We start from the raw sequence: 22,834 nt of genomic DNA on the forward strand, positions 1-22,834 counted from the left end.
GAGATGCAGTGGGTGTAGGCAGGCCGATGATGATGAATAAACGCAAGACACCCAAGTGTGGAGTCCCCTGCCCTTTCCTACAATGTGTGCGTATTTGTGAGTGCGTGTGGGCAATCCTCTAAGGTGGGCTAAAAGGCAGATGCCAGCCGGGTGGCAGCAAAAGGAACGAGACCGGTGGGGTTTTTTATCTTTCTTTACTGTACACACACACAATGACAACAACAACCGGCAGGAAGAGAAGTAGGAGGAGGCATGTGGAATGTGACGAGGAGGCAGAGAGAGACTAGTGGAGACTAGAGGGGCTAGGGGCGGAAGTTGCGGTGCACCTTGGGGTCGATCTCGTAGACGAGGCTGATGAGCTTCTCGATCACAGCCTTCTTGTGCTGAGCCACCTGCTGGTTCATCTCGGCCATCTTCTGGCGAGTCTCCGCCTCGATCTTGGACGCTATGTCCTCCTTCGAGCCCATGTGCTGCACACGTGAGATGAAAGAGAGGGAAAGGAAGAGAAGAGGGAGAAGACAAATTACCGTATTTTTTCGTGTATAACCCGCCCCTGCATATAATCTGCACCCTCAACTTCGGAAAAGAAAAAAATATCCTCGCATATTGTCCTCGCACTTGATACAGGGAACGCTGCACGAAAGCTACTGCTCAAGCAACACATCATATACCATGTAGACAGAAAAAGCATATATTTAGCTCGTAGAATACACCGACTGCAAGGCGAAAGTCACAATTCACTAATAAAATTCAGTTGGTAGTGTGCGCTCGTCTTTGTTTTTTCTTCCTTGTCCTTGTATGTTTTGTGCAATCACTTCCATGGAAGGCTTAGTGTTACTGCGTAGAAGCTTCACGGCACAACGCGCATTGCCGTAAAGCTGCACCAAAGGAAAAACCCCGCGTATATTCCACACCCCTGCTTCGCCACTGAAATTTTCACATTTTTTGGTGCAGGTTATCCGCGTGAAAATATGGCAATACCACCGCTCGGTACAGTGGATGCCATACACAGTGTGCTTGCTGGTAAAAACAAGCTTTGTAAAAGGGGCCATGACAACAAAATACAATTTTGTTCTATTTTAAAGAAAATAGCCTTCACTAAAAGAAGGCAAGGAAATATTGTGAAGCTTTCGAATTTCCCGCCACAGTGATGTATTACGGGAATGAGTGATGTAATAAGGGCCAGCACTAAGAACAGTAATCAGTTAACTGCACGTTAGCACTCAAGTGACCCAATCAAACAGAACTACAATCGCCCAGTCATGTTTCTTGACAGTGTGTTTGTTCGGCAGCCAGCAATCGCACAAACATGATTCTGTGATGTCACAGCAAAGTCGCCGGAAAAAGATTTGCGAGTCGTCACTGCTATTTCCTCCAATATCGCCGTTCTTCGTTTGAAGCTCGTAATAAAACTGGAATGATTCACTCCAAACTTCTGCCTGCCAGTAAGTAGAGCTGCCGATGTTTTGGGCTGCCAGTGAACCTCCTCTTTCAAAAGGAGCCGAGTATTGTTGTGGCCCCAATATGGCGGCTAGAGTCAACAGCAAATGGTACCCAGTTGTTGCAGAAAGGTTAGACACAACCGTGACCATGACACGGGAAACCTGTGCCACGACTATGCGATGCAACATCTCCGCTAGGGGACCTGATGACGATGGGTGCTTATACTGCAACAAGAACTGCGAGCGATTAAATGTCCGATGTTAAAGATACTGTTTGTATATTCGAACTGTACAAGCTGAAAATTTTAACATACAACACTCTGGAGTAGGGAGGGGGGACGTATTATATGCAGGTTTTTACGATAACATAGGTCATGCAGACAAAACACAAGTTTGGTTCATTCGAAAAATTGCCCCATTAGGATCGTATTGACACACTTTTAAATAACACTTCGCTCAAATAGGCTACATAATTAGGTAAAAAGGGAATGGCCGTGTGACCCACAGGCTCATTTCCCGCAACAGAACCCTATGATGTCCTTTGCCCAGCCGTGTTGTTGGCTGAGGCCGGTAAAAGCAAACACAAATTAGGCACGGCTTACAAGCTTGCCAAGCAAACTATTTGCGCTTTAATGTAATGCGTATTCATTTTACAGCAGTAGGAGCGGTGGGGTAAACAATGGAAGTTATGAAAATACACGTAAACATAGAAGTGCCTATGCACACTGGTGTTGGTGCTGGCCGCACTATGCTTGTTATAGCTGCACATCAGCCCGCCACTTTGGAGTTGTCTTACACAACACTGGCTGATTGGCGTAAGCGACGTTCTCTTACCTGACCCTGTTTGTCGAGCATACCCCATGTTTCATGAAACGATTACTTCCTACCATAACAAAAGCAAGCCAGGGGCAAGCACGGTCAAAAACAAAGCAACGGCAGAAAACGGTCTACAGCAGAGTATGGTAGTGCCATCTGGAAGGACTGACAGTAAGCAAGGCTGCACAGCCACGGCCTCCGCGATCGGCTTCCGGCGGCACGCCATCGCTCCGGCCGTCCCAATCGCCCAGAGAGAGCGTAACTCCGAAGAGGTCGTTTCGCCGTTTTCCGCCGCACCGCGGCGCGCGGAGCCAATGGTTGAAACGAAAGACGGGTATGCTGCAGCGCTCCTCAAAGTGGCGTTTCGTCAGCTTTCGCGCTTTGTATCGTAATATAAACAAAGGATACCTGATGTCATGGATGCAAAGCGACTCATAGAACCTGATAATGCATTTATTTTAGCTAGGATTGCAGCTATGCGACTTCTTTAATATGTGCCGCATGACTGCCCTCGACACACGGACAATATTCGCTGCTGCCAATAGAGAATTTCTGGCGCTTAACGTTCAGTTCGCTTTATAACGTACTTAACGCGTCATGACGTAAAACGTACTTTATATAATCTGCATGGTCAATGCAGTTCATTAGAGCGTCATACCCGTGACGAATGGCTGTGCTTTTATCTAGCCTTTGAATTAATGGCTGTTGGGTAGAAGTACCCATCCTATTTTTTGGATTAACACGTTTAAGGAGTGTTACCCTGAGCGATAGCCTCAAGGATGCGGCCATCTGTTCTACACGTGCGCGTTAAGCAAGTTACGGTTTCAATTTCAGTCACAACAAATAAAAAACTTGAGGTCAGATGTACCCCGATTTCATTGTATTCTTAAACGTAATTCGGTGGCCACAGGCAAGCCCAATTTTGCCTATTTTGGAATGAATAGCCAAGACATTTAAATTTTCAAATACTGATTTCGAAGCACATGTCCATGTGTTAAGCAATGATGATAGCTTTCATGTTTGCTTTGGACAATATCCAATATGTACACACGAAAAGTTGGGAACCAAATCTGTACTTAACGCTCGTCCAAGAGCTGCATAGTTTATTGAACGACTATTTAGAAACTACACTGCACTTATATTCACAAATGTACGCTTTCAAGGCATCGGTGCCTTGAAAGCGTACATTTCTGATCTGCTTGTCTTGACAAACAGAATAATTCACACATGAAGCACTTTGCGATGCAGGGGCTTGGAAACCAGTTTTTTTTTTTGCTGAATTCAGCGTTGTTCGTGACAGTTGCACCAACATTGGCAAGCAGTGACCTCACAATCGCTATGGACAGAGTGGTGGTAGCATATGTTCATAATCCCTTGCTGTGCACGTGAACAGAGGACAACGTTTTATATGAGGCAAAATCATTGCTTTCTACGCACAAGCAGCACGCGCTTTATCAGCATTTAGGATAAAAAGAAGTTGCAACTGTTTTCACAAAGGCCCGTTCTTCCTCCATGACAATATCGTTGACTTGTCCGCATGACAAAAAAATGCTGGCGACAACACTGTCTGCTAAATCATTTTAGTTTGACAGCACAACCTACATAAAACTCCTCATAAGATTTTCTGCGTTCTGGGGTGCAACCGAATGCCTGTAAAGCTGCTTTCTTTGGATAGTGACAGTGCGCCTTTTATTTAGAGAAAACTGAATAAAGAATTATGAATAATACCATCGTAAACAGCGGCTAATTGTGTTAGCTGAGTTGCATGCCGCAAGAAAATGAATATAAATTAAAATCTTGTAGTAAATTTAAAAAAGCATGAGTGCAAGAACATAATCAGTAGGCTGCATAGCAGGTGTATCCTGCACGAGGTATCAAACAAAAATATAGAAATGGTCAATTTCTAAAAATAACTGGCAAGAATCAAACACGGCGTCAATATAAAAATGCAATGACTGCCCTGGATTGTTGTCCATAACCCACCTAGGCCTATGCGGTAAAAATTTTACGGCTGTTCCAACAAGCAAGCACCCGATAAATCTGTCTCCGAAAAGTTTCCGCACCCAAATGCCTGCGCACCGGAATGTCCGCACCGAAACGTCCTGCTCCGAAATGTCCTGCACCGATCAAATCAAGCCCAACAAGCAAATCGCGATAACTTTTCGCCGTACAGTGACATATCTTGGTTTCCGTGCTATTCCTCAAAGCTTCTGAGACAAGCAGACTTCATGACCTAATCGTTTGGTCTGTCAGCTCAGCAAAAATAAAGCTTCAACACAGTTACGCAAATTCCGGCAGCAGCGAAGACACGCAGCAACTCACTCAGGCCCCGCAAAGCCGTGAAGAGGAGTGGGTGCAAGCTGCCGAACCATCGGCTAACACCGCCACCTCACGGCGCGTTGCGGAGTTAGCCAAATTACAGGTTTTTGCCGGGGGACGCGCCGAATGGGACGGTCGGAGCAACGGCGCGCCGCCGGCAGCCGATCACGGAGGCCATGGCACAGCCCAATGACGCACTGGAGCTTCATTTGAATACCCGCCCTTGTGACGCCATGGCAGGCATCACCAAAACACACGATTTGGCAGGAGAAGCAAAGTTTTAACCTAAATTGATTAATTCTTCAGTGAATGCGGCATCGTTTGCTGCCAGACAAGCTCTGGGGGCTAGGGAGCCCCCAGAGATCTAAAACGCCGAATCCTTTGAATAAAATGAACTTGTATTTTGTCTGCATGGCCCCTTTAAGCATCCACTGTAAAGAAGTCCTGTTTTTTTTTTTGTTGTTGTTTAAATGTAAATTCATTTTTGATCCTCCAAAAGCTTATCCACTCACTTTCTCACTGTCAGTGCCAGAACTTGTGCTTGCTAAATCAAAGTAGTTAGAGGGGTATAATGATGGGTCTGAAGTAGTAGTCTGAGTACGTACGCACATCCAGTTGTGCTATACCTACTTTGTGAACACTTACCAACCAGCACACTCTGACATCATTCCAACATACAGTGGAGCGAAACACCAGTTTTCATTCACTCAAAAAAAAAAAAAAAAAAAAAAAACGAGCTAAGTGCAATTGCTGGAGGTCTACATCACGCCATTGCCGGTTTCAGCGATTAATACGACATACCACAAGACGCAATAAAGTTAAACTTCAACACAACGAAATCTACTAAGGCGTTGCGCTGCTGAGCACGAGGTCGCGGGTTCGAATCCCAGTCGCCGCGGCCGCTTTTCTGACGGAGGCGAAAAGCAAAAGCGCCCGTATGTACGAGATTTCGGCGCACATTAAAGATCCCCAGGTGGTCAAAATTAATCCGGACCCCTCCACTACGGCGCGCCTCATCACCTGTGTTGCGTCAGCCCACTAAACCGTACAATTAACAACAAAATCTCGGGAGTCCACATTTTTGTTGCATTAAAGGATGACCAAACGATACGACACTGCTTTCCACTTGCAAGAACCCATTCCCAACAGCACTGGAATTGCACACTGTTTTTTTTTTTATTGTGCTTGTGTGGTGTTTTGCAACTTTTGTACCACTGTATACATGCAAGCCACTACCGTTCCGCAGTAATGCCTGGCTGCTCCCCCCTTCTCTCTCCCTTTCACATTGAAGAACTGTGGTGTTGAATTGGAGGATGCGGCCCTAAAATGCCCTATGCTGCAGATAAAGCCCAGGCACAAAAACCGAGAAGCCCGTGTGAAGGAGGAAGGTGCACAATAAAATGACACAGGAATGCGAAAGAGCAGAGGTGAACGGAGATAAGAAGCCTAGAGGTGGAAAGAAAAAGACAGCAACAGATAGAGTAAGCTGCATGCCGAGACAAGAATTCCGGTTCTCTGACCAGACTCTTTCATAGCCTGCAGCTTCTACGATGCTTGCAGGCTTTGCAGAAAGTCTGACAGCTCTCCACCGGAGGCATCTTGAATGGCAGCTCGGTAAATAAGCAGGGAAAGAAGATGACAGGACCCAACTAGCCTGAATTTCGATCCTTTAGCAGCGCTCCACTGGAGGGCTCGAGTCTCTCGTGCTGGTGATAACTTTGCCTCAAACCTCACATTGTGAAGTAATGTCACCTTTCTGCACAAATCCACCTCAATTCTGCTGCTACCAGCTGCAATACTGTGACAGACCTCTTGGAATATCGCACCAGAACATAGTAATGACTGCAATGGATCAGTAGGTGGTCAATTTGTGGCCAGCCAGGGCTCATGTTCATTTATGTGACAAATTTAACGCTTTCTAGAAACTTTCAAGGCTCTGCTTGTCAATTCTTCAGGACCCATTAGAAATAAGAAATAAGATCAATGTTCAATAACTGATGGAGGCTTGAAATGACAAGAAATAGCCTAGAAGTGGGAACATCACTGGAGCCAATGTTTACATTAAGGAACTTGTCTAAAGACAAGTTCCTTTGTTGATACAATGGCTCCAGTGACACTTCCTTCATCAATGATATCTCATAATTGTTTGTTAGTCGCAAGGTGAAGAATAACTGATGGAGGCTTGAAATGACAAGAGATAGTCTAGAAGTGGGAACATTGCTCTTGTCTCTTGTCTGATGCATGAAGCTCTCTAGTACAAGGCGTAAATGAGTGTCCCGGTGTTTTCTTAGCAAGCGTTACATTCTAGCGCAAATGAGTTTCCCGGTGTTTTAGTACCGTGACTACATGAGACAACAATTATAACAGATGCCAACACGATGAACCCCTAAAGGGCTTTGCCCCTAAAAACGCAGTGCAGGTGCCAATCACGCTGCACTAAACCAATCCCTGTACCACAGTCCCCTGCTGCAATTCCCGCCAGCCAGTGTAAATCATGGCACACGCGATCACGACCAAACGCATGTGGAAGCCTCAGCCCTCATTCACACAGCCGTTTTTCACCTCCTCACGTCACCGTCTTAAGTCATGAGCGACGGTTTTTCAGGTGATTTCTCGCCGAAAATGGTGCGACAGTGACAGGAGGCAGAGCTCTAGGTTTCCGTCCCGTCAACGCGACGGGACCATGCCCCGCGGTAAACCAGCCAATAAGAAAACAATTTTTTATGGCTAAATTTAGCGGAAAGTGAGCACAAGCCATTTTCTTTACTTTTCTGATTAAGAACACTCAATTCCAGGCTAAACTGATCACTAGGCAGACGACCCTGTACACTGACGGAGACGCTACTCCGTTTACGTCGCGGTTTCTTGACGTGATGGTGCCGTAACGGAGAAGGTGACGGCTGTGTGAATGAGGGCACAATCTGTCAGCTTAACCTCGTTGACACTTCACGGAAGAGCGGGAGCAATGGACACCAACTGCACACTGCCCCTGCGACCGCTGCGCAACAAGACGAGAAGCGACGCCAGCAAGGAGGGGGAAAGCGACTGTGCAGTGGAGGGGGCAGCTGCTGGAGGGGAGAGAAATGAAAGGTGAGGCGGAGAAGAAAGCTACGCTGGGTAGAACCGACCGAGTCTGCTCAAGGTCCGCAATACAGGGCACCGCATTTTGAGCAACGATTGGCCGCACACTTCGCGTGGGTAGTCACACAACGCAGGTTCGGCAGGGTTCAGACTGTTGCCGCAACTGTCGTAATAACTTTAAAGAATGACGTCATTTCACGTCTCGTCCAACCAAACTGCGTGACATGCCGTCTTTTGTTACGTCCATAGATCGCAATATCGCTTTTGCGTCAATAGTCTAAACATAGCTTTAGGCATGAAATCGCGTCGGACAACCGAGGTCTTAAATGCATTATTTCTAAGGGGACTTCGCCGGGACTTGACCAGTCCGTTGCAAAATGCGGGTTGTCGTGAAATCCGGGGACATATAACTGGGGTCCTACTGCACTTGGGGGGCATGCCTGCCTGCCATTTACAGTTTGCCGTAGTGGCCGCAAGGACGACTGGTACTGAAAAACGGTGCGTCATATAAATGGACTCACAAAATTTCATTATATGGCAAAAATCTTTACTCTAGCACCTCTTCGGCTCGTACAAGCGGCCCTCCCTCCCCAAAGTGTGTCACCCCTGCTTAACATTCCATCGGGCCTCAGAGGCGATGTATACCTGTAAAGCACTTACATCCCTCTAGCTATTCTGCACAACAAGCTCTGTAATACACCTGCTAGACAGACACGATCATACTATTGAAGTCCTTTGAATGAAATGTCATTGGACTCGAATGCCCTCACTGAGCTGCTACGCAATGTTTTAAAGCCAGTGCTCTCCAAGTGTGAGGTGGGGATGAGGAGGAGGCAGTATGCTGTGCTTGCACGAGGCACCCGTCTGCGCGATGCTGGCAAAAACGTGAGGGGGTGTGCGCGTAACGATGGTGTGCGTTCCCTGCCGGTTACAATTGCTGCCGGTTACAACGGAGGCCATCCACGGACTGGCTCCGCAAACTGTACAATGAGTGGATAGTCGGCGACAACGAAAAGACATCTACGGGCCACTGGGAAGACCATCCCTCGTGACCGTATCAAGATGGGTGTCTTCCTCTTGGCAGTCGCTGCCCGACGACATGGTTGCACGAGCGTTTAGTAAGTGCTCCATCAGCAACGCGCTCGACGGCACTGAAGATGACAGTGAGAAGCAGTCATCCTCGGACGACTGACAGCTCGGACGAGTGACTTCGACAGGCATAGTGGGTGGCAGTGACGGACGGGCGTCGAAAATAAATATGGACATTGTGTGTGCGCTTCTGTGCCGAATCATTTTTCTGACAACTTTTCTCACCTCAAATTAGGGGGTCGACCTATATACCGGATCAACCTATATTCTGGTTTATACGGTAACTGTCCATTGTAGTGATATTGGAATGCATTCACAAGGCTCTAGAATTCACTACAATATTGTTAAAAAAGACAGGTTCGCATTAAGCTCTCTACACAATGACGAATTCAGTAGTTAAAATACTTCAACAGTAGTATCAACATCCAGACAAACGAAACCTGTAATGAAATGAAAGCTCGTTAATTCGGATCTTTAGGGAGTAACAAAAATGTACGAATTATATAAACGTCAAATTATCGAATCAATAACAAAAACAGCACATTTACGATTCTTTTACGAGTACCTTTACTCTTCGATAAAGTTGGTGAACTTAGGTTTGTATTTTGACGAATAACTGAGGGGAAAGAGGACTTCGGACGTGCGCCAATGCGTGCAGAGAGAGAGTACTGCATGGAGCATCATAGCACAATTGTTCCAGAGCAGCAAGAGCAACCACAGCTTCTAGCCAGTGAACAGCCAGGCGCTGCCAGCTGTTCACTGACCGCGATGTACAATCACATCCTCCCCACCGCTAGCGGGAGAGAGGTGGTCGGAGACGTATGGCACGTTGCAGCTAATGTTTCGAGAAGGCATTGGTCTGAATTAAGCGATGCACAGGTAAATTTGCGCCAGAACAACAAAGGTCTGTGATGGGCAATGTACATTTTTGGAGGGAGGGAGTAGGAATGCTGAATTATCCAAATTCCTGAATTAATGGGGCCCAAGTTAAAAATTAATTTACTGACAACTACTAACACCACAACTACTGCAATAGCCATCTGAAAGGTGCTGGCTCTATCAAATTCATAGAAAATCCCACAAAGGTGATTCAGAACCAGAAAGGTCCCTAGATCAACCCCTAGTCCGAAACGAATGAGCAAAATCATTTTGCTTGTATGACCTGCAATTGGAAATGCATGTGCTGTAAAGTATGCTGCTAATGCAAATAGCAATGAACACATGGTAATGCTGAGAAAAGGTGTTCCCTGCAACAAGCTGTTATCAAAAGTTATACCTGTAAAACCCCAGAGCTCTTCGATGTAGGCAGTATCCAAAAAACAGTAATTTTTCAAGCTGACAATTTAACATTACCTTTATTTTAAGGGGCATATTTTTTATTTTTGTACTTTCCTAAAGTATTCATTGCTTATTTAAGTGTGGTTGTTTGTTGCCATAGTTTCTGCACAGCTGCCTCGGCCAATTGGCGCTTGCGCGGGGCACTTCGTCACAACATAGGTCCGACCTGGAGTACTAAATTTGCAGTTCTCACTCGGCCTACATCACTATGTATGCCGAAACTAATCCAGTATCTGATCAAGTGGCTCTAAATAACCCTTTCAAGCTTGCGTCAAGCCTTCCAAGAGAATTTTGCCGCCAGACGACCGCACGTGACGTGCAGCAGACGATACTGCGCAGGCAACAACGTATCTTGTTGAACACACGGCCGCATTTTTTTGCTACTCTTGGTTCGAATGCATATAAAACACTTGCATGGGTGAACGCCTTGGGCTTCTTCGGCAAAAAGAGATTTACGTAAGCACCCAAATACCATTTTTCACCCAGCTCGTTGAGCGGCAAACAACATTGTATAGTTTATTTTGTCACTAGCAGACGGCGCCACTGTACGGGAAAATCCAAAACACTGGACCAATCGCGGGGCCACTTTTTGATGCATGGGGACTACGGGAAGTTTCGCAACTCCTATATCAAGTAACTCTGGTAAAATCCTAGATCTCTTATTTGTCATTTTGGACTAAAGCAGTTCCTTATTTTGTTTGCCCCGTAGAATTTCTATTGCAAGAGCAGCTTCGGACTGTCCAGGAACTTTTCAAAACTGCTCCAGACAGGCAAATAAAAGAGACCGCCAATGTGGACAAGAAAATGTTTCTTGTGAGCGTGGAATGATTTGATTGATTGTAGGGTTTAACGCGCCGACGCAACGCAGGCGAAGAGGCGCGCCGTAGTAAAGGGCTCCGGATTAATTTTGACCACCAGGGGATATTTAACGTGCACCGAAATCTCGTAAACACGGGTGTTTTTGCTTTTCGCCTCCATCAGAAAAGCGGCCGCCGCGGCCGGGAATCGAACCCGCGACCTCGTGCTCAGCAGCGCAACACCTTAGCCACTGAGCCACTGCTGCAGGTCGAGCGTAGAGTGAACTCCTCCAAACCATTACATCTTTCATGTTGCCAAACAAGTTATACTGGAGTTGATTGATTGAGTGATTGTAGGGTTTAAAGCGCACTGGCGATGAGGCGCACCGCAGAGGAGGGCTCTTGATTAATTTTGACCACTTGGGGATCTTCAACATGCACCGAAATCTGGCACACATTAGCATTTTTGCTTTTCACTTCCATCAGAAAAGTGGCCACGTGGCAGAGTTAGTTGCCAAATGCAACGGGGCAAATCAAATGCTACGAGATTATTAAGTTGGTTAGGCGATCCATACCTTGGCTTCGTACTCCTTAAACTGGCGTTCCTTGTCAGCCTTGAACTTGTCGATCTCCACCTGGGCCTCATCCTTTGCCTGCTTTAGGCGCTTGGCTTTGCCTGAATTCCAAGAAAGGCAGCCGCCCACCGGCACACATTTCAGCTGGGACACATCCACAATGTGGGAACCAGAATAGATGAGGGGGCACCTTATAAAATGGGTGAGTACACACTCAGTAGCCTAAGAGCTTTTTAGGTGCAGAGCACTTTAGGACCGCACAATGTTCGTCCGCGTCCGTGCAGATAGCATTTACAATCGCAAAAAATCACACAGGCACCGGCAGGATTCGAACCTGTGTCTGGTAGGCCAGACAGAGTTAGTGTTAGTCATCTTACCCAATGGGCTACGACCGCGAGTTAGTACCCGAGAGTGAAACGGTTTACTCCCTCGTCTGTAACGGTGCGGAGTACCTTAGGACCTCCCAATGTCCATCCGCATCCATCCGTGCGCACACCACCATCAAGCGAAAGTTGATTTGAGCCGCGAGTTGCAGTTTTATTTAGGGAGTAATCAAGGTGCAACTCACAGCTGAAATCGAATGACGGTCAGGGCGCAACTTGGATGTCATTTCGAGTTCCCGTACTCCGCACCCTCGCCATCATCCACAAAGTGGAGATGCTGCCATATATATATATTTTTTTTCAGCTATTGCCCATTTAGCAAAAGGGAAATTTGGGCCAGTTGGTATGGAACCATGATTTAAGAGCGCAGGGAACAATACGAGGAGCAGAAAGACACGGGACGAGCGCCGACTTACAACTGAATGTTTATTAGGACAGAAAAACACACACACAGATGCGCGCGCATCATAAACACAATATTGAAAAGAAAAAAGAAAAAAAAAGAGGAAAGGAAAGAAGAAAGCAGGCATTATCATGCTGCTTCCAAAAAATTGACCTCAATTACGAAGTCCGGAATTTGGTCGCACGACCATCAATTTTGTGCACAGCGATTCTCGCACAAGAGAAACTGCTGAAGTCTTCACAATCCGTAAGCATCATGATGCATGCGTAAGTGCACCGTCACTTGCGGTGCTTGATTGTGCGGTGAATTTTTTGGAGACAACATGATAATGCCTACCTTCCACTTTCTTTCCTTTCTTTTTCTTAATGTGTTTATGGTGTGCGCACATCTGTCTGCTTTCTGTTTTTCTGTCCTAATAAACATTCAGTTGTTAGTCAGTGTCCGCCCCGTGTCTTTCTGCTCCTCCTCTCGTTCCCTGCGCTGTTAAATCATGATTATCGCCCATTCCACTCTATAAGTGGTTGAGCAGCCAAGCTGCTATAGCAGTACAGAGAGCTCTTATGCCCTATTTACCAATTACGTGATATGTAATAAGACCCTTTATGCAACTATGTGATTACTAGGTATATCGTTTGTGGAAATACTGCAACATACACAATTTAGTCTGTGCTTGAAATTCTCTTTTCATCTATTTTATCACGGAAGCAATAATGTCTTTGGGGTCACTTTAGTACACTGCCAATGGCTCCAGGATGATGTTGGATAGGGCCTTATCAGGCACATACTATGTCATACGTTCACAGGCATGAAGCTCTAATGCGAGCAGAAATATGCATTTGCTTTTAAATGCAGAGCACTTTAGGGCCGCGCCTTGTCGTCGTAGCTCGCTCGCTGGACCCAAGTAGAGCCACACGGCGTTCTGTCGTGGTGTAACTCAGAGGCTTCGAAAGCCAAGAGGTTTATGTAGTCATAAGCGTTCGAAACTGTGAACCACTGGCGCTTGTCGTACATCTCCCCGTTGTTTAGCGCAAAGAAAACTGGAGGTACATTTGAGGCAAAATATACGTAATTAACCGGCAGCGCCTGCATTCATTTAGTTAGGAACGCTCGTTGGGTTGCTTTTTACGATAGTAAGAAAAAAAAAAAAAGTGGCAGTGCAACGGCACATGCAGGAGGAAAAGCAAGCGCCAAAAAAAAAAAAAAAAAAAAAAAAAAACAGAACTCCCGCTGGCACTGTTTCAGGAAGGAGGCGCGCGAGCACTGCAAAGGCGGGAAATTCGAATTGCATTGGGTGGCAGCAGTGAGCGGATAACGGTGCTACAGCCCATTATGGCAAATCACTGAATTAATGTGTCGATGCGAGCTAGTTGGTACTTCATCATGGGAACAGGTTAAGCGCCAGGCACAACTGCGTTTTCCTTCCTCCAGTTGTGCCTGGCGCTTAACCTGTCCCCATGATGAAGCAAATCACTGCTCTGCACTTCCGACAGCTTTCACATTGAGTGGAACGGCTCTAATTGTTTTTTTTTGTTCTTTCACTCGCACTTTTTTCAGGGAGAGTTTTTTTTACGCTAACGCCATAAAATCCCAGATCCTAGTCATAGACAGCCTCGCTGTTAATGCACAAGGAACATCTTTTAGTCGACACCGGCTGGTTTGTTGACATTCCTTGTCTGAAGCAGATCACACGGTTAGCAAGGACTGTAAGGTTGAAAAAGCTGCTGGAGCTACCGCAGCGCTGACTGAGGTGCGTATTGGTCTGTCATATTATTCTACAAGTATCATTGGGTAGGAAGGTCATGCTTCCAATGGTTTTTAAAGGAGCCATGACGACAAAATACAAGTTGGGTTTATTAGAAAGACTGCTTAGTCCCGATAACAATGATACTAATATCATCGTAATCTTCGAACAAATAACGGCGATATTGAAGAAAACGTGTGAAGCCGTCGCGACCCCCTAGCCAATTTCCCGCAACTTTTCTATGACGTCACGGAACCTTGTTTGTGCGATAAACGGCCGCCTAACTGACCTGTCGTGACGACACATGACCGGGCGTCTGTAATGAGGCCTCTAGTTCCATTTGACCGCATCACTTGAATGCTAACGTGCAGCTAACGCACTGAAAATTATGTTTTGTTGTTGGTCCGTATGACGTCATTCTTGCTCATAACACGTCACTGTGGCGCAAAATTTGAAAGTTTTTAAATGCTTGTTGCTTTTTTTTTCGTTAAAAAAACATCTTTTGTGGCTCTAATGGAGCTGAGTGAGAAACTGGATCCTAGTTCTTTCAAATTAAACGAAGTTGTATTTTCTCTTCATGGGTCCTTTAAGTGCGAAGGTAAACAAACGATTGGCACTATCGAAGCAGAACACAACATACTCGGCAAGAGTCTGTTAATTACATCTTCTGCTCAAAGTTTACGGACGGAACTGCTGCATCTAGGCTGGCCCAAGTGTGCCAAAAAGAGATGGGTCATTGCATTGCGAAGCGACCCATGGTTAAAAATTTCGTTCCGTTTTACATGCTGAAAGTACAGGCGGTCACAGAATAAACCGGACCAAGCGAGCGGTGCGCGAATACTATCGGCGCGACACCTTCTGGCCCAGCGCCTGCTGTCGAGATAGCGGAGGGCGCATGCGTGTCCCTCCCTAGAGTTTGTGCATGTCAATTTCCTTGATTTCGGCTGCAGCACTTTGATCCTCTCCAATGCGACGCGCGGCGGCGCCTTGCGCGGCGCGCCTACCGACCGGGCGTGATGAATGTCAGCAGCCGGCAGCGTGCGCCAAGCGCTGATGCCGCGTAACTGTGCGTTCATCTGAGAATGTTCGTTCGGCGCTCTTTTTATCATTTTATTGACTGAAACGCAAACTTGCGTTGAAGAAAGGCTGCGATAAAGATTCACACATGACTGAACCAGTGCTGGTCGTTCTGCGACAAACACACAGTTGATAGAACTAAAAACAGCGATGTTTTTTTTTAATTTCGAGTTTTTCCCGTGCGGCATATAAGAGGCGGTTTAAAGATGGGAGGAGGGAAGAAAGTAGGAAGGAAAAAGTTTATTCGCTTCGGAAAAATAGACCGAAATACACAGCTGTCAGTGTGAGTGAATTGCTATCGAAAAGCAATGAGGCGTTTCCTTCCATGTCACCCATTGGACAGTGATAGCTATGAAGCGTATAAAGCACGTAACTCGTCCTGCATGGTCATATTCGTGAAGAATGCCTTCCCGCGTCCCCATCGAGCAACGGAGGCACATCGTGCGACTTTTCATCGAAGGGACTACTCAGTGGGAAAGTTGCCACCTCACCGGGAGGTCTAGGACTTCTGTAAGCCGCATTATTCAAGCTTCCCGCGATGATGAGGGCAGACTCATTAACGCAGAGCGCAGCGGGCGGCCTAAAGTCACCAGTGAGGAGCAGGAACTACTGATTGTCGCAGCCGCTGTGGCAGATCTCCTCCTGTCTGCAAAAGAAATTCGACAGGAGCTGTCATTGAATGTCTATTGCGAGACAATTCGAAGACGACTGAAGGAGGCGGGACTCGGGAGTTGCGTGGCAGCGCAGAAACCGCGCGTGACGGACCGCCAGAGGCTGGAAAGGCTGGAGTTCGCCCGGGCAGTGGAGCAGTGGACAACAGACGAGTGGAAGGAAGTTATATTCACAGACGAATCGACTTTCTCCACTCGCTGGGATCAACAGCGGCGTGTTTGGCGTCCGATGAGCTGCAGGTACGAAACTAAACTGTGAGACGTAGCTGGTAATGTGCATTCTGGATGATATATAAACTACTACAGTGTAAGAGGTCAAATCGGGAGCACGGTTTAATGTGACAATTACTGAGCATTCCTTCGGGGGTCCCGAGTGCAACGCTAAGCGTAATTGTTAAGGCTAGCAATGCATAACTACCTGTTAATAGCTATATTTTGAAGCAACCGATATACAATGTCTCTGTAAATTTTATTCAGCTAGGTTCATTTGAAACGTTTTAATCGTAGTTTTATAAGCACCGTTTGTTAAGCGTTTCTTGTCGCTGTTTTTTTACGAAACGCTTCAGGTAACCCACATCGGCTAACGGGGCTTTTGTAATTCCCGATGTGGAAAGAGGATGAAATTGATGCATAGTTTTATACAGGATACTGTTCGCCTACGTGGCAGTGGGGGTGCAGCCTCCCGCTAAAAAATGTGCCAGTAATTTCAATCGATGTAAACTATCAAACACGGCGAATGTCCTTTTATTGATTTAGCTAGTATACCCTCCGAACATCTTCGAAGATATCTTTCCTCGGAGATATCTTTCCTGAATGTATTTCTGTATTTAGCCCGATGGTATTTAGATACCAGCCCGGCTACATCCAAAGCGTCCTTTCCAGTGGGAGGTGCTCCGTCAGCGTATGGGTCGCAATGAGTGCGGACGGCCTGGGATTCCTCGTCAGAATTTCTGGGCCATTCAATGCTTCCCAGTACTGTAACATCATTTCGACAAGTCTGCTCCCCTACGTCCTGGACGGGTGCTTCATCCCGCAACAGGACCGAAGCCCTGTCTTCACAGCACGAGCCGTGAGCTCACTGCTCGAGGACCACGCGGTGCGACAGCTGCGGTGGCCTCCGTGCGGGGCAGACCTAAATCCGATAGAAAATGTGTGGGGGATTATGAAGATGAATCTCGGCAAACGAAATGACTGCGGTCGCACGGGGGACGAGTTGTGGCAGGCAGTGGAAGATGAATGGGGACGCCTGCGCCCCCATCCCGAAATCATAAAGTCGCTTTGTGAGTCGCTTCCCCGACGCATTCGTGAAGTTATCAAAAACGACGGAAACTTCACACACAATGAATAAGGGGAACCACTCGGACAATCACCGATGTCTTTTTTTTTTGTTCCGAACCGAATAAACCTTCGCTGTATTCAGTTCTTGCTATCCACTGTGTTCGTCGCATAACGACCAGCACTGTTTTAGTCATGTGTGAATCTTTATCGCAGCCTTTCTACAACGCCAGTTTGCGTTCCAGTCATTAAAATGATAAAAAGAGCGCCGAACAAACATTCCCAGATGAACGCACAGTCACGCGGCATCAGCGCATGGCGCACGCTGCCGGCTGCTGCCAAGCATCACGCCCGCTCGGTAGGAGAGCCGCGCAAGGCGCCGCCGCGCGTCGCATTCGAGAGGAACGGAGTGCTGCAGCCGCAGTCAAGGAAACTGACATGCACAAACTATAGGGAGGGACACGCATGCGCCCTCCGCTATCTCGACAGCAGACGCTGGGCCGGAAGGTGTCGCACCGATAGCTATCGCGCGCCGCTCGCTTGGTCCGGTTTATTCTGTGGACGCCTGTACATTTGTGGTACGACGCGCACCGTAATAGAGGGCTGCGGATTAATTTTGGCCACCTGAGAGTGGTGACCATTATCATAATAATGCTCCAGGCAAAACTTGCAAACCTTAAGCTTCGTGCTCTGCTTACTCTAAAGCAAGTAACACGGTGCGTCTTGCCATATTTCCGTAAGCAAGCCAGATTTTACTACGCTTGCTATGCTGGGCAAGGTTTTTGCCGGAGTTTGAAAACGACTTTTCGGGGAATGTGTCAAACAATGCATAGTGCTCGGGAGTGAAAATCGAGTAAGTATGAGCTAACCGCCTTTCACAGAATTAAGAATAAATATTTGAAATAGTCCTTCGCGGCCGGTACACTTTGCGAGTCCCTTGAGATAGCATCAGAGAGTCACCCCTGAATTTTTTTTTTTTTTCTTCCGGCCTCACATGAATTCACTCGGCCATTGCACACAACTGAAGTGCGAAAAGCGAAAGTGCACGATTTAGGCCGCCAAGTGGCGCTATTCTTTTCATTCCTGTAAATATAGACGTGCTTTTCTTCATGTTAGCGCTAACTACAGACGATAGAACGTACCTCTTTTGTGGCACTAAGCCGTACTACGAGGAATTCAAGAGCGAAACCACACTAGCGCGCGAGAGCGCACACGGGGGTGACGACCGCTCACAAAGCTGTGTAACTCCAACTTATTTTTGCGAGCGCATTACAATTCTTACTATATGGCTTATCTCGAGGGAATATAAATCCAAGCAAGCGGATGCTGTTTTCTCTTTACTTTTTTTGCCAGACGTGATCGCGGTAACGCCTCTCTGAATGGAACACAGCCGAGGTTGGGAAATGAGCGGAAATCGAACGAACGTTTTCGGGCCTCGTTGACCTTCTCGGACGCCTTCTTCTCGGCCGCCAGGAGCTGCTGGACCCCCTGGCTCTGACTCGTCATCCTCGGATTCACGCAGGGACTCAGGGCGGCAGCAGAGATGAAAATTCGACGTAAGTCACGAGACTCCGGGAACCGCTTGCCGCAGTTGTCAGGTGATTTTTTGCGGCGATGGCTGTTTTTTTGTTAGGCCCGTTACAAGCAATAAGAAACTAACACAAAAGTGTGGCGCTGCTGTTAAGACTTATTTTACATTTCCACACTTGAAATTGAAAGCAAGAAATAGTTTTGCAAATAGTTTTTTAGAAAACCTGTTTAGCGTAAAAGTTTAAACTTACTTTTGGTTACTCGTTTTTAATTTTTGCTTCTTTCTCTTCTTACCCTCTTATGAGTGTTTACCTCCTTTTTTTCAGGCGATTATTCTATTTCATTTTAAACTAAATTTTACATTCGCGTTTACTTTTGAAAACAAACCTAAAATTTAAGACATTGGTCCCAGTAACTTTATATTAAATGAGTGTGCTGCCAGTGGCAGCAGCAGTTACTTTCCCGAAACAAATCAAATGGCCACAATTGCTTTTATCTGTCTATTGAAACGTACACATACAACGCATTCTGTTTCTCGCACATTCCACGCGGTTCAAGAAGCGGCGTACTCAGAAACGTGACCGACACCAGGCCTCCCAAGCTCGGACGTTCCCTGTCTTCCCTATAGGCGGCGTAAAAATCGACGCCCCACGTGACCAACCTACAGGGCACTTTTCGACCATCAAGTCCACCAGACGGCGCAAGCGAAAGGTTACTTTTGGTATAGAATACAAAACATTCATTCCGTGACTCAAGGAGCCCACACAGTTCGCTTACAATGTGTTATTTAAAAATATTATTAACAAGTTCCACATCAAACATCTGTTGAGCAAAAATGTACGCAACTTTTTACGAACAGCCGACTGGTGCACCACCTCGTTTCTGAATTCGCAACCACAAAGCCGCCAATTCAAATTGAAACCGCTGCAACCGCTGCAACGGCCCACCGTTTCTATGTGCGCGGAGCACTGGTTTTGTGACTGTTATTGCTGTTATGTGCTTTTGCGTCCATCAGTTGTTGAGAGGACTGGCAAAACACGGGAATTGAGTGCTTGTTGAGTGACAAATGTGGGAAATTCCGCATCGGAAGACAGCTGTAGAGGCCAAAATATTTGATTCTTCCAACAGAAGGTGAGTGTTATGCACTCCGCTAGAAATACGGTGCAAACGAAACCGTTGTCGCGGTCAATACCTCATTCGTGCCCTTCGTTCGAAATCTTAGCGCAAGTGAACGAGTTGTTATGGCAAAAAAAAAATGTTGTCATGAAAGCGACGTACAATTGCAGCGATCGAAATGAAATGATGTCGTGGCCTCTGTAAACTTGCGGATGTCAATAAACGATTTGTTCTCACTTGCTGCTCACTGTGGTCTGTGCCAGTCGAGGCCATCTGGTCACCTGGCGTAACATCACTTCACTAGCGCGGCGCAAGTAAACATGCGACCAGCGTGCCAGCCAGGAACCAGCAGGAGCAGCTACGGGGCTACGGCCGGACTCGACGCCCCTTTCGCGCGCGGGAGGAGGAGAGTCGAGTCCAGCCGTGGAGCAGCGAGCCGGCGGCCGACGTGCGAGGGCGGCCATGTTATTAAGGAGCTCAAGCGGCCTGTGCAAAAAGCATCCGCCATGTTTACAAAGCCGTGTTTACAGCGCCATCAAGCGGGCGTACTGGGTAGTTCACGACGCCGCCACTACGCTTTTTCTGGCACTACAGGCAAAGCTAGACCTTTGCTTCTCTCCGACACTTTGTGCCAGTTCTCGGGCCCTTGTTCATTGTTTTAAGCGCCAAAGATGCCTAAAGTTGAAGAGGTGAGTGGTCTACAGTAGCGTTGGATCATCGCTCCGATCGGAAATCAGCCGCTACTCACGATTATTATGATCAGCGATGTTTAGTTTGCGCTGACTGGCCGGCTATGCACATCAAGAAAGTTATTCCGCTGTCACGCAGATTTCTTCCCTTGGAAAAGAAAACTACTTATTGTAAGGTTCGCGTGCCGTGATTGAAGAAACGGTTTGTACCCGAACGCCGGTTGTAGCAAGAATGAAAGTGCGGGGTAGAGGAAGTAAGAGCTGCCAAGGCCAACGCGGTAAGCTGAGATCTTCCAACTACATTCATTCAGCGCGCGGGAAAGGTTGAGTTAACGACCGTTTGTTCGAATAAACGCAACTTCAATTCAAAACATCTTCAGAAGTAACTCGTAGGAGCTTAGGAGCTTTCCCGGCGCCTTGCTTTGGTAAGTTGGTAAATCTGCTTTAGGTGATGTTCGGCAAAGCGCACGTGTGATAATACTACCTGCCTGGATTTGTATTAATCTAGGGCCAAGTAACGATTACGAAAAATTCTCAGCTGGTACTTTCTTCACACACCTGTCAGGAGATCATGTCATTATTTCGTTGCAGTACTTTTGAGGCTCTAGGAGATGTAGCTGCAGCTTCGCCCGCGCCAACCGCACAAAATGTCCGGAAATGAACAAATCCAAAAGGCAGTTTGACATAACCGGTGGGGCAAGATCCCAGCGCTCGTTTCCTGTCGTTTCTCATGTTTATTAGAGAAGGCATTCCATGAAATCGAAGTTTGGAAACATCAGCTGTGCCGTCAATAGAAAAACGTAAGCTTAATTCTTGTTACAAAATTCTGCATCTGACTCAAAACAGCTACGAAATCTGGGAGAAGTAGTAAAGGTAATCAGGTGTTTTTGTGAGTGATCAAAGTCCAAATCTTGGAAGTCTAATTTAGTCGATTTCAGTTCACATAGAGTCGTTTGTAACCAGATGTCGTAGTAGGCAGCAGCTGTGCACCAGCTGTGGACAGCCCGCAGAAATGTGTCAAAATGTTCCATCCACAGAGGTTCATCTTTCCAGGACAACAGTGGCAACTTCATTTCTGCCAAACTCCGGTGTTGCTTTTTGACCTCACCGTGATAACTCGGGGAATGAAAACAAATTACCTTAAATACTCCCCACGCTGTCTAATTGTGTGTAATTGACAATTCAAACCGCTTTCGCCTTGAATATGAACAATCCCAAAGCTTAGTTTAACATTTATACCTCCGTTTCCTTTGTTCAGACATTGCTTGTTACGATAACCTTGTGGCTTGTTTGGGTCAGTGCTTGATACGAGGCCCAACAGTAGAGCAAGTAGCCAAAGTGTTTACAGAAATTTTAGGTCCATTTTCCTTGGCTAGTAGCGAGGCGTATCACATATAGTGAATATCGAGCTTTCTGAAAAAAATGTTAGGTGTACGTGTATGGCATTGTCTCGTGTGATAAGCTGGGTATGTTCCTGCCCATCGTTCCGGCTTCTGCAATAGTGGGGCCGGAATGATCGAATTATTTGCATAGAGTAAATAGGGAGGAGCGGGATGACGACCAAACTCTTCTGCGAGCACGATGTTCATCCCTCTTATTTTCCTGCATCATCTTGTTAGTAACAGACAGGTCACCATGTGGTTGCTGAAAAGGCAGTGAAAACATTGGCTATGACACCTTGTTCATAGGAACATCAACATCGGCTATTTTTCGATACTTCTATGGCTATGGGACACTTTGTCCATAGGAACATCATTGTTATCAGCCTTGGTGCATAGCCCAAATTTAGAGAAATAAATGGTCTTGGGCTGAGTGTGGAATATGGAGAATTCACAATCGGTGGGTTCCCGGGGTAACAAAGGGGCTATTAAGAGACAGGACTAGAAGTAGCGGTAGACTGCTAACTCAATGGAGGGATGTGTTTAGAAAACTTGGGAACAAAGAATGGAGCGTTTGGAGGCCAGGGGTGGAGGTTTTCATCCTGCATGGACGTAAATGTTAGTCTGGTGATGAAGATGAAGAAGATAAAGATGGCAGTGTGCATGAGTGCATGCATGCCATGTGGGCCACATCACTAGATTTTGAGGTATGCCTGACATTGAAAAGGTAACAAACCAGGTGGGAATATCGGTCACTTTTGTACAAGCTCGGAAAATTCCTTGATTAATGCAAGAGGCTCGGTTGGCCTTGTGAAGAGAGTTGGTACCCATTGTGCAGAGAACTCCGACATACTCCGGCAGAGAACTCCGACATAAGTGTAATGGACAATGGGACAATGCTACGATGTGGAATATTTCTGCGGCAGCTTCAGACACTTCTTCATAGAGCTTCCTGCTCTGGTTGAATGGTCGAAACCGGTTGTTCTGTTGCTACTGCATATGAAGGAAATACACTACCATGCATATGCACCCTCCTACTGTGAATTGTTTTTTCTTGCAGATATTCTTTGTTGGCACAAAAACCTAATCGCACTCATGGGAGGACACCATTCG

General features: G+C 46.6%; 2 protein-coding genes across 2 annotated transcripts in view; one reads left to right on the forward strand and one right to left on the reverse strand.

The window, feature by feature from the left end:
• Window positions 1-177: 177 nt before the first annotated feature.
• Vha13 (V-type proton ATPase subunit Vha13) lies at window positions 178-18,662 on the reverse strand. Its single transcript, XM_077701098.1, has 3 exons — window positions 18,432-18,662; window positions 11,458-11,558; window positions 178-470 (listed from the first exon to the last, which is right to left on the reverse strand). The coding sequence occupies exons 1-3, from the start codon at window positions 18,511-18,513 to the stop codon at window positions 303-305; spliced, it is 351 nt and encodes a 116-aa protein (XP_077557224.1). The 5' UTR covers window positions 18,514-18,662; the 3' UTR covers window positions 178-302.
• Window positions 18,663-19,034: 372 nt separating this feature from the next.
• LOC144172338 (calcyclin-binding protein) overlaps window positions 19,035-22,834 on the forward strand; it is a 29,341-nt gene continuing 25,541 nt past the window's right edge. Inside the window, exons 1-2 of the mRNA XM_077701097.1 lie at window positions 19,035-19,118; window positions 20,272-20,342. Coding sequence (XP_077557223.1) covers window positions 20,325-20,342 — 18 coding nt within the window. The 5' untranslated portion in view covers window positions 19,035-19,118; window positions 20,272-20,324. The remainder of the gene's footprint in view (window positions 19,119-20,271; window positions 20,343-22,834) is intronic.

Source organism: Haemaphysalis longicornis, unplaced genomic scaffold (assembly GCF_048455015.1).
Source record: "Haemaphysalis longicornis isolate Haplotype H1 unplaced genomic scaffold, Haemaphysalis longicornis Haplotype H1 scaffold_20, whole genome shotgun sequence".
Lineage (NCBI taxonomy): Eukaryota > Metazoa > Arthropoda > Arachnida > Ixodida > Ixodidae > Haemaphysalis > Haemaphysalis longicornis.